Genomic DNA, 12,585 nt, shown 5'->3' with positions numbered 1-12,585 from the left:
AGGAGGTCTTAAATACAGGCTTACAGCACATTGGGAGGACCCCGGAGGGCAGACGTTCTCTCCACACAACTTTTTATTGGTGGTGTGTGTGTGTCTGTGTCTGTGTGTCTGTGTGTGTCTGATTTAGTTAAAGTGGGGGGGGGAGACGGACGGAGGACAACTTGCTGGAGCTGGTTGGGTCCCAGGGACCAAACTCGGGTCCTCGGGTTCGACAGCAGGCGATTTTCCCCGATGCTGAGTCATCTGTTAAGCCCTTCTTGGTTTTTGAGACACAGACTGTCACTGGGACCCAGGCCTCGTTGGCTAGGTTAGGCTGGTTAGCCAATGAACCCCAGGGATCTTCCTGCCTCTGTCTCAAGCAGTGGGACTCCAATTGAGTGCCCCCACGCCCAGCTTGTGGGTACATTCAGGTTCTGGGGATCAAACTGTGTCTTATGCTTGCATGGCAACCACCTTACTGACTGAGTCACCTGCTTAGGTTTTTAGAATTTTTCCTGGCCAGGCAGTGGTGGCGCACGCCTTTAATCCCAGCACTCGGGAGGTAGAGCCAGGCGGATCTTTGTAAGTTTGAGGCCAGCCTGGTCTATGGAGTGAGTTCCAAGACAGGCACCAAAACTACACAGAGAAACTGTCTTGAAAAAACAAAAACAAAAAAGACTTTTTCCTTTTCGAGTCTCACTTTATGCCAGGTTCACCTAGCACTTCCCTGTGTCCCAGGCTAGCTAGCCTGCACACACAGCAGCCCTCCTGCTTCAGCCCCCATTTCCTTTCATCAACAGAAAGTGCATTAGTCCTTGGTGCTGCCTGCTCCAAAAAGGTCTCTGCTGAGACACCAAAGCGGGAACGTAGGAGAGACAGCGTGCAAGGAGACTTGGCAGGCCACATTCAAGTGCCAGATCTGATTTCAGAAACTTGGGGTGATTGCTGGCTGCAGGGTAGGGCGCATGCTGCCAGGGACTTTCCTTCAGAGAAAGGCTCCGCACTCAGTTGCCCACACCTCAGAAACTTTTGCCTTTGGCTGTCACTTAGAAGGAATCTCAAGGCAGGCTTTGTGAGAGAATGTCCTTATTGGTCACTAGGAACATTAGTGAGGTAGTCCATGAGACGATGCTCAGGCAGGGTGTTTACACTCGAGCCAACAACCCAAAATGTGGGTACACATAGATCCCTGCCAAGGGCTGCCCACAGGGACTCAGAGCACCCAAGGGAGAGGTGCATTGGCAGAGCTGCCATTGGGGTGAATCAGCACTGAGGTCATGGACCGCTAAGCAGTGCACACCAGGTGCCAGTGTTCAGATACAGCAGTAAAGTGGGGTCAGCTGCGGAAGTGAGCCGAGTAGGGAGGGCGGGACCACTGCTTCATATGTGTGGATGTGTGACTGAGCAGGACAGAAGGCAGTGGGTGGGGCTGGAGAGGGCTCGGGAGTTAAGAGCCCTGACTGCTCTTCCAGAGGACACACCCATGTGGTGGCTCACAGCCATCTGTCAACTCCAATACCAGATAGATATCCTCTTCTAGCTTCTGTGGGCACCAAGACACCCATACACATAACAACAAAAATCTGCAAAAGACAGCTCATGCTGAAACATCAAGGCAAAGGGCTCTAGGGAGAGCTCAGTAGCTGCTTGATGTGCGTGCATAAGTACCTGAATTCTAACCCTAACTCGGGGAAAACTGGGCATGGTGGCGAGGGTTGGTAATCCCAGCACAAGGGGCATCCTGGGGTTCCATGGTTAGCTAGTCTAGCCAGATTGGTGAGCTCAAGTTCAGTGAGAGACCATGTTTTAAAAATGAGGTAGAGAGGCTGAGTGTGGTGGCACATGCCTTTAGTCCTAGCACTCGGGAGGCAGAGGCAGGTGGATCTCTGTGAGTTCCAGGCCAGCCTGGTCTACAGAGCGAGATCCAGGACAGCCAGGGCTACACAGAGAAACTCTGACTCGGAAAAACCAAAACAAAAAAACAAAAAACATGGAGAACAGTTGAGAATACAGCTTAACTTCTGCCCCCCCCCAACCCTTGGCCACACATACATAACTGTGTATGCACACCCAACCATACATACACAAATCAAGGTGAAATTAGCACCAGAGAAAACTCACTTTTTTTTTCCCTTGAGATAGTGTCTCCCCGTATAGCCTAGGCTAGCCTTGAACTCCTGCCTCAGCTCCCGAATGCTGGGATGACAGAGGTGTACCACCACCTCCTAGTTCAAAATCTCACCTTTTTCTTTTTAAACTTTTAAGAATTAAAATATAATTACACCACTTCCCCATCCCCCCTTTTCAAGTAAACAAGGGGCATTTAGTCCTCTTCATCTATACACTCTGCATAGACCCCTAAACCTGTCAGCTGCCACCCCACTTCTGACTCTGGTTTCTGGACATTCCATGTCAATGTAGTCACATGAGTGTGGTGTGTGGCCTTCTAAGTGTGGCTCAGTGTTTTTGAGGTTCACCTATGTTGTGATAAGTTCAGTTCTCTTCCTTCTCTCCTTCCTCTCTCCTCCTCTCCCTCCCTTCCTCCTCCTTCTCTTCTCTTTCTATCTGACTATACAGACCAGGCTGGCCTCAAACTCACAGAGGTCCACTTGTCTCTGGTTCCTGAGTACTGGGATTAAAGGTGTGCACCATCAAACCCAGTTACTATTCATTTTATTTTGAAATAACTTCAAACCAATAGAGAGGTTGCAGGAAGGCCATGACCCAGTGTCCCTTAACCTCATATATTGCCTCACTCTGCCCCTCTCCCAGTTGTAGGGTAGTCACCAGAGAAGACTGCTCAGACATTAAGCCAATAGAAAGTCTTCGTTAGCTGGCTGACAACTACCACTGGGTGCTCAGGATCCCAGTGTAGCCCCGAGCCTTTCCCGGGGTGAGCTTTTAAGCACAAAAACCATGTCCATATTTTAGTTAACAAGATCAGTTAGCCAGAACAGAACTACAGAAGCCAAAAAGCAAGGTTAGTACATTTAGAGACACCCCCAGAACTATAGGCTTTGATGGATTAGGCCTTTGTTTTAGTTTTGGCAGGTGGTACTGTCCACATGCCGAGTTTTATGGCCTGAATGGTACTTCCATCATGAAGCCAGTTGTACCAAAGTCTGGGGCCCTGTTTCACTCCCCTGGGCTCTGACTCCATTCCTCTGGATCATTTGGAGTCAGTTAGGGGCACAACACCCCTCCCCACCCAAACATTCCATCATATATCTCTTTAAAACAAAAACATTCTCATCTGGGTATGGTGACTCATGCCTATAATTCTGTCATGGGCTGGCCAGAGCAGGAATCATGAATTCAAGGCCCACCTGGAATGCACAGCTAGACACTTTCTCAAACAAAAAACAAGGGCTAGGGATATGGTTCAGAGGGTCTTGGTTGCCTAGCACCCATGTAAAAAGCTGGGCATGTCTGTACCCACACACCTGTAACCCCAGTGCTGTAGAGGGCAGAGATGGGAGGATTGGGGGGGGGGGTTGATAGTAGCTTGCCTAGCTCCAGGCTTAGTGAGAGACACTGTCTCAAGGTTAGAATAAGGCAGAGTGACAGAGCAGGACATCTGAGGTCCTTCTGTGTGCCTATACACCACCACACATTGGGGAAAAAAAGCCAGACTAAAAGCACACCTTTAGTCCCAGCACTGGAGAGGCAGAGACAGGCAGATCTCTGTGTTTGAGGCCAACCTGGTCTACAAAGTGAGTTTCAGGACAGCCAGGACTATACCGAGAACCCTTCTCTTAAAACAAACAACAGCAAAAAAACAGGAACATTCTTACCCCATCCAGCATGCTCCAGGGATTGACCTGACTACAACATTGAGAGAAGGAAGAAAAAACAAACAGATAAGCTGGGGTTGGGTGGGCTTGGCTCTTGGATGCAGAAGCCAAAGCCCCCCCTCCCAAGCTCGATGTATTTATTTTATATGGTTGAACAGGGAGGTGGGGTTATTGCATACCAATAAACAAGGAGGCAGGAGGGACTGTGTCTGTAGGAAGCAGTCTTCAGGCCATAAGTATCCAGGGGGAGAAAACTATGACGGTTATAGCATTTGCACTCGCAACAGAGGAAGGTGTTATAATCTCTCTGAGCCTCACTTAGGCAAGGCTTTGCCACTCCCAAGGGGCTGATGCATTGGAGTCCTTGGCATGGCTGTGCCCATGTCAACAGCACACGTTCACTCATGACTTCACTGACTCCTCATACATCCTGGCATCTGACTTCAGCAAAGAAATCAGGAAGCACACATTGGTCCAGCATCATCTCACCTTGTAGACATTGATCCAGCATCGTCTAACTTTGTAGACACATTCAAAATCCTGCTGCCTTTCCCCAATAATGTTCTTTTTTCTCACCCAAACTTACTTTTTAAAGATTTGTTGTTGTTGTTATTTTGACTTTTCTCTGTGTAGCACTAACTGTCCTAGAACTCACTCTGGCTGGCCTCGAACTCACAGAGATCTGCCTGCCTCTGCCTCCTGAGTGCTGGGATTAAAAGTGTGCACCCCCAGGATGAGCTCAGATTACTTGTTTTTATTTTATATGTATGTATGTTTTGCCTGAATGCATGTAAATGCACTCTATGCATGCCTGGTGCCTGTAGAGGTCATAAGAAGGCATTCAGTCCCCTGGGTCTGAAGTTACAGATGACCGTGGGCCACTGTGTAGGTGCTGTGAACCAAACCTGGGTCCTCTGCAAGAGCAGCAAGCAGTCTCAACTGCTGAGCCAACTCTCCAGCTCCTCACATATTATTTTCAGGATTTAAATTTATACAATGATAACTCAGATGAAAGGTATCAAAATAAAAATGAAACTCAAGCTGGGTGGTAGTGGCACATGCCTTTAATCCCAGCACTCAGGAGGCAGAGGCAGGTAGATCTGTGAGTTCGAAGCCAGCCTGGTCTACAGGATGAGTTCCAGGACAACCAGGACTGTTACATAGAGAAATATTGTCCCAAAAAGAAATAAACAAACAAAAAACCAGAGAGAGAGAGAGAGAGAGAGAGAGAGAGAGAGAGAGAGAGAGAGAGAGAGAGAGAGAGAGAGAGAGAGAGAGAAGGAGAGAAAGAAATTCAATGGAAACAGTTAAATGTGTAGAAATAATCTCCCAAACACAACACCACACCACTTTGAGTAACATCTCTGATCAAAAGAGGAGATGCATTTGAAAGGGAATTTAAGCAGGAATTCCTAACAACATGCCCAGGAATGTAAAGTTTCTCATAAATGGTCAGATGCCGATCCAAACAACCATGACATTTGGGTTTTAAATAAAGCATAGATAACATTTACTGAGGCTTAGTCATAGGATAATTTTATGCCAAACATAATTTTCTTGTGTCTGTCTAGTGTCTGCTCCCATCTCATGACCACATATGAATAAAAAGATAGAAGCTAGAATCCATGTATGAGAGAGAACATGTGTTGTCATTCTGGCCCTGGGTACCTTCACTTCATGTATTTCCCAGTTCTGTTTATTTACTGACAACCTTTGCGACTTCATTTTTCTTTACAGCTTCATATGTTTCCATTGTGTGCATGTGTCACACTTTCACTGTCCACTGTCAGTTCTGCTTTCCAGTTGTTGAGAGTAGAGCACGGATGAGCAAACATCCCTGGGGGGGATGCACAGGCCTCTGGGTATGTGCCCGGGATTGGTGTAGCTGGGTCATATGGAAGATTTGTTTTCAGCTGCTGCTTTGGCTTCTTCATCTTCTCCTCCTCCTCATTTTTTTGTTTTGTTTTTTCAAGACAGAGTCTCACTATGTAGCTTTGACTGTCCTGGAACTCTCTCCGTAGACCAGGCTGGCCTCAGACTCAGAGATCTGGAAGGCCTCTGCCTCCCGAGTGCAGGGATTAAGGATGTGCGCCACCACTGCTGGCATATTTATAGCTTCTTGAGGAACCTCCACACTGGTTTCCAGGATGGCTCTGCTCAGTTTGTATTCCCACCAACAGTGAGTAGACCACTAGCGTTTGTTGATGATACTTATTTTGACAGGGGTGAGATGGGATCTCAAAGTGGTTCCAATCTGCATTTCTACCATGGTTAAGGATATTGAACACTTTTTTTTATGGGTGTTTTGCCCACATGTATGTCTGTGCACCACATTCATGCCAGGTGCCCATAGAGGTTAGAAGATGACATTGAATCCCTTGGAACTGGAGTCACAAGTGGTCATGAGCCACCCAACATGGGCGGTGGGAACCAAATCCAGGTCCTTTGCAAGAACAAGTGCTCTTAATGGCTGAGCCATCTTGCCAGCCACAGGCTGCCTTTTCTCCCTCTTTAAAAAAAAATCAGGTGACTCAGGGTTAGGGCTAATACATGGGCTTATATCTGGGTCTTCCCTTCCATTGACCTGTGTGTCTGACTCTGTACCAGTATGGTGCTGTTTGTCTTATTATGATGTCTCTAGTCCAGGTCATCTTCCTGCAGGCTGCAACCTCAGGCTGGCTTTGGCTATCCCAGGTCTTTTTGCTTTCAGATGAATTTTCGGAATTTTCCTTTTTGTCTATGAAGAGGTGTTGGTACTTTGATGGGGACTGTGTTGAATCTGTAGATTGTCTTTGGTATTTTCCCAGTCTTGATTGAAGAGGTCTGTGAATATGGGAGATCTTTCCATCTTCTAGTATGTTCAGTCTCTCTTGGGTGTTTTAAAGTTGTTTTAAAGACCATTCACTTATTTTGTTAGGTTTATTCCAAAGTATTTTTCCCCTGAAGCAGTTGTGAATGGGAGCATTTGATTTCTTCCTTAGACTTTTGTTATTTTTATATAATACTGGTTCTCAACCTTCCTAATGCTGTGACTCTTTAACACAGTCCCTCGTGTTGTGGTCCCTAGCCATAAAATTATTTTTGTTGCTACTTCATAAATATGGTTTTGCTACTGTTATGAATTATAAATATCTGATATTTCCAGTGGTCTTAGGCAATCCCTGTGAAACAGTTATTTGACCTCTTGTTGAGACCCATGTTGATAAAAAGGCTACTAATTTATTATCTTTGTTGTATTATTGTGGTGTGTGTATGTGTGTGTGTGAGAGAGAGAGAGAAAGAGAGATATGTAGGCATGTATGTCACAGCATAGACATGGACAACTTTGTGGAGTCAATTCTCTCCTTCCTCCTTTACAAGGTGTATTAGTTACTTTTCTGTTGCTGTGATAAAATGCCATGACTAAGGCAGCTTTTTGAAGAGTTTATTTGGGCTTATGGTTCCAGAGGGATAAGAGTCTGTCTGAGGCAGGGTTAGGATTGCTGTGACAAAACAACATGATCAAAAGCAAGTCGGGGAGAAAAGGCCTATTTTGCTTGAATTTCCAAATCACTGTTCATCGTCAAAGAAATTCAAGACAGGAACTCAAACTGGCCCAGAACCTGAAGGTAGGAGCTGATGCAGAGGCCATGGAGGAGTGCTGCTTACTGGCTTGCTCTGCCTGTATTTTTTGTTTGTTTGTTTGTTTTTGAGACAGGGTCTCTTTATGTAGCTCTGGCTATCCTAGAACTCCCTCTGTAGACCATCCACCTGCCTCTGCCTCCCAAGTGCTGAGATTAAAGGCAAGTATCACCCACCACTCAGCCTCAACCTGCTTTTTTACAGCACCCAGGCCCACTAACTCAGGGGGTGGCACTGCCCACAATGGGCTGGCCCTCCTCCGCAGTCACTAGTTAGGAAAGACAATGCCCCATAGGCTAGCCTACAGCCTGGTCTTATGGAGACTTTTTTTTTTTTTTCAGTTGAGGTTTCCTCTTCTCAGATGACTTTAGCTTGTGTCAAGTTGACCTAAAACTAGCCAGGACAGAGCCCATGATGACAGAGTAGAGTCATGGCAACTGGAGCTGGAAGCTGACTGCTCATATGTTGAACTGCAGACAGGAAGCAGAGAAAACACATTGGCAATGGTGTGAGGCTTTGGAACCTCAGAGCCAGCCCCCAGTGGCATACTTCCTCCAGCAAGGCCACATACCTTCTAATCCTTCACAAACAGCAGCACCAACTGGGGACCATGTGTCCAAATATCTGAGCCTATGAAGGGTATTTCATTCAGATTACCACGCAGTGGTCTTGGGGATGGAACTCAGGCCGTCAAACTTGCACAGCAAGCGCCTTTACCTGCTAAGCCACCTCACTGACCCCAGCTACTGATTTATTGCTGCTGTTAACTTCGTATCCTGCCGCTTTGCTGAAAGCGTCTATCCATCTTAACGTTCTTCTCCTGGGGTGGGTAAGGTCTTTGGCATAGAATCATATCATCTGCAAATAAGAATAAGGTTAATTATAACAACAAAAATATTTTTTTTTGAGGCTGACAAAGTAGCTTGGCAGGGGAAGGTACTATGTGCAAGCCTGATGATCTGAGTTGGATCCCCAGATCCCACAAGGTCACAGGAGGACACCAACTCCTGCACTCACACAAACATACACAATAAACAAATATATATTTCTGATCCAAGACCCAATGAACACCCAGGGGTCTGTGTGTATGCTTTCTTATCAGCCTTTATGACCCTTTAGTGAGCAGGCTTTGTGAGGACTCTCATTTCACATATATGAAGACTGGGTGAGGTCTGAGAGACACCTAGGCTCCTACTGGAGTGAGCAGAGAACCAGGGTAGGGTTAGAAATCAAGCTCTGGGGGTCCAGAGCCCATTTCCATGAGGACCCTGGCTGGAGACCCATCTAAGTCCTCCTGCAGCCATGGCCTGGCCACAGTGGGTAGGTAGGTGGCCCCTGTGACACAGTGCTTCCCCAGGAGGAGAGAGAGTTAGCTTATGTCATGGAGCAAGCACTGGCCAGAAGCCAGGAGAAGCCCTGGCAGAGCCTGGCCTCCCAGGACTACGGTTTCCAAAGCTAAGAACACATGAGGGGCAAGTAAGTAGTGGTCATGTGACAGGACCCTCAGAACCACCCAGCTCTGCTCCACCACCTCGGTTCCCCTCTGGTGCTCAGCCCCAAGTCTCCACCAGGCAGGCTGTATTTGGCCTCTGCCCATTTCCCTGCCCCCGTTGTCCCTGGGGTGGCTCCTTTAATCCCTTTGCCCCCAAGGATCTTAACAGGCTTGCTTGATAATAGTGTATGTGGGGACTGAGGGGCCCTGGGGACTGACAGACTCAGAGAAATGGAGCATGTGGGTGGAGGCTTTGAGATAGTCCCTTTATCTCCCCTGCCCTGTGCCGGGAATGCAACTGGAGTGGCCAGCACAGTACTTGACAGTTTCCATAGCCTCCTGCCTTCTCTGATGACATTAGGAGTCACAGGGGAGTCTGTCACTATGGGGCCAGAGTGGGTGGGTGGTAGTCTGTTGTGTTGGGTGGGGTTGTTAAAACATGGTAGGCTGTTCTCTCTGGGGCTTGTTTGTTTGTTTGTTTGTTGAGACAGGGTTTCTCTGTGTAGTTTTGGTGCCTGTCCTGGATCTCACTCTGTAGACCGGGCTGGCCTTGAACTCGCAGAGATCTGCATGGTCCTGCCTCTCAAGTGCTGGGATTAAAGCCGTGTGCCACCACCTTCCACCATCTGAGCTACTTATGTGACTGTGGAGTCCACTGGCTGAGGGGAGTTGTATGGTATGCCTGGAGCAAGTGATAGCAGGAGACACTGTTCCCCAGTGAGTGATTGAGACAAGGTAAGGGGCTCACTGTGCAAGCATAAGGACCTGAGTTTGGATTCCCAGAAGCCACACAAAGCAGATGGAGCTTCGTGAACCTGTAACCCCAGAACTAGAGAACTAGGAGGATCTCACTGGCCAGCTAGTGTACTGCAATGGCCAGCTCCAGGCTCAGTGAGAAACCCTGCCTCAAAAACTGAAGTGGAGAAGCAAATGAGAAAAACATCCTGAGGCCAGCAGTGATGGTACACATCTTTTTGTTTGTTTGTTTGTTTGTTTCTCTGTGTAACCACCCTGGCTATCCTGGAACTCTCTGTCTGTAGACCAGGTGGGCCTTAAACTCACAGAGATCCACCTGTCTCTGCCTCCCAAGTGCTGGGATTAAAGATGTGCTTTAATCTTTAGGAAACACAGCCAGGGTCTGACTGGCCCTCCCCTGACCCCTCTGTCTTGATGCATCCAGGTAGTTGTGCTCATGGATCCAGGCGAAGACCCGGAGGACACACTTCGTGCACACCGGTCCCGGGAACGTACCTTTATATTTGACACAGTGTTTGACCAGCATGCATCTCAGGTTCATACCACACCCCCTGCCTCTAACTCCAGGAGCTCCCTGGACCTGGATCCTGGGCCGTCTCACCTCTGTCTTCCTCGGAGTCTCCCTGAGGAGCAAGGAGGTTGTGGGGCGGAAACCCATTCCAGGGATCAAGCATATGAGACCCTCCTGTGGACACAGGGGTTGCCAAGTCCTATGGCCCACTCTGGGGGGTTCTCTTGAGTTTGTTCACTGGTTCCTTCATTGCCCATGCTATCAGGACACACAGGCCTTTCCCACACCACCACAGGCAAGGAAAAACTGAGCACACATGTCCTCAGCAAGGCCCTCACCGAGGAGGGCCATCTAGGCTGAAAGCTATCATAAAGAGAGGCGGGGGTCTGGCAAGGGAGGCCTGTAGTGCTCATCTCTCAGACAGGGAGCCTCCAGGAGGTCACACGGTGCTGGATGTTTGGGCCAGGCATTGATCTTTCTCATACATCATGGCACCACCAACCTCTCAGACCAGAAGGCGGTACCACATGCAACCTAACCACATCACAGAGGGGAGCCAGGGCTCATCAGAGACAGCAATGAAGGTAGGATTTGAACTTAGGGCTCCTGAAATGGGATGTCACAGTACCAGGGCAGCAGCATCTGGGGGAGATTTCGGACCCAAGGGAAGCAGCACAAGATGGAGTGCCATGTCTTCTTGTCCTGCTGTGAGAGGAAAGGTCGACTGCCCTGTATTCCATACCAGATTTCTCACTTCTTTGTGCTTTAAGATTCTAAAATTTTTCTGTGTATGTGAGTGTTTGCCAGCATATATACAAATAAACTATGTGCATGCCTGATACACACAGAGGCCGGAATAGAGGGTCAGGGCCCCTGGAACTGGAGTTACAGACAGTTGTGAGCTGCCATGTGGGTGCTGAGTACTGAACCTGGGTCCTCTGGAAGAGCAGCCGGTGCTCCTAACCATTTAAAGCCGCTTTCCCAGCCCCTTTTTTTCTCCCCACGACAGGGTCCCATTATATAGCCCAGGCTGGCACAAATTCACTTTATGGCCTAGAATTGCCTGAAACTCCCAGTCTCTGTATCCAGCCTCCTACATGTTAATTACAGACGTGCACTTCCCTGCCCAGAGGTCCCCCTGCTTCTGAGCTTGGACAGTAAAGGGACTGTGGTGATCAGAAGCTCTTTTGAGCTACACATTGCTGATGGTCTCCCTCTTGGTCCTCACTTGGTACTGGAGTGGCATGTCCTGCAGCAGCCGGTAGCTAGGAGACAGTTCACATGCCTGGGGACAGGCTTCTTAGAAGGGCCATCTCCCTCTAGGACAGTGGCTTCATTCAGCATGGTGACCTCAGCTTCAGCGGGGCCAATGGGAGCGCCCTGGGCTTCCAAAGCCTGGCAAACAGAAGGCACATGTGTGTATGCTGGCTGGTCAAACCTCAAGGCCACCCGTGTTAGTATGTATGACCTCAGTGGATACCAGGATAGGGAACAGATTCAGCACCTCAGTTAAGGAGCCAAGTGTCTGGGGCCATTCTCAGCTAGCCACACCCGTGCCAGGCTGCTTCCTATGTCTGCTGTAGGGACATAGGGATGGGGACAGCATCTCAGTAAGGACGCATAACACAGAAGAAGGGTCTGCTGGGGATTCTGGTCACTTTTTTTTTTTTTTTGGTAGACAAATCTTACTAAGTATTCTTAGCTGTCCTGGAACTTGCTATGTAGACCCAGCTGGTCTTGAGCTCACAGAGATCTGCCTGCCTCTGCCTCCTGAGTGCTGGGATGAAAGGCCTGAGCCACCAGGTCTAGCTGGCCACCTCTGACAGTACCACTGTCACCCTCAGTTCAGGACTAAGCCATCATTGTAAAGCAGAGTGGCTCCCTCTGCGTAGAGGTCATGTTCAAGGTCATGATGGCATGCCACAGAGGGACCTGGTCACTGACAGTCATCAGCAAGCTACTTCATGCTGAGTGCCACACTCAAGGCCCCAATGTCTCTGGCAAGCCTTACAAAATGTTCAGAAATATCTCCTCCTCCTAGCTGGCTGAGGAGACACACACCTGTGACCCCAGCCATCAGGAGGTGGAGGCAGGAGGATAAGGAGTTCAAGGTCATCCTCAGCTACATAGAAAGCTGTGGCTAGCCTGGACTACATGGGACCCTATTTGTCTGTCTGTCTGTCTGTCTGTCTTCTCTCTCTCTCTCTCTCTCTTTCTCTCTCTCTCTCTCTCTCTCTCTCACACACACACACACACACACACACACACACACACACACACACACACACTTCCTTGTTCTACACGTGAAGCATTTGTCCGAGGTCACATCACACACAGCAGAGCGCAGACTCAGACCTAACCTGTGCCTGTCTGAAGCCACAGATAGGCAGGTTAGGTCTGGGGGCTTTCAGCCCAGCTTGGGGAAACCATGA

At 48.6% G+C, this 12,585-nt stretch overlaps 1 protein-coding gene across 1 annotated transcript in view; it reads left to right on the top strand.

Annotated features, from left to right (window-relative positions):
- Positions 1 to 12,585, top strand: part of LOC114705490 (kinesin-like protein KIF19) — a 54,912-nt gene that overhangs the window by 1,838 nt on the left and 40,489 nt on the right. The window contains exon 3 of the mRNA XM_037198441.1: positions 10,067 to 10,177. Coding sequence (XP_037054336.1) covers positions 10,067 to 10,177 — 111 coding nt within the window. The remainder of the gene's footprint in view (positions 1 to 10,066; positions 10,178 to 12,585) is intronic.

This window comes from Peromyscus leucopus, chromosome 23, assembly GCF_004664715.2.
Source record: "Peromyscus leucopus breed LL Stock chromosome 23, UCI_PerLeu_2.1, whole genome shotgun sequence".
Classification (NCBI taxonomy): Eukaryota; Metazoa; Chordata; class Mammalia; order Rodentia; family Cricetidae; genus Peromyscus; species Peromyscus leucopus.
Note: the sequence above shows the minus strand (reverse complement) of the source record. Positions and strands in the feature narration are given on the sequence as shown.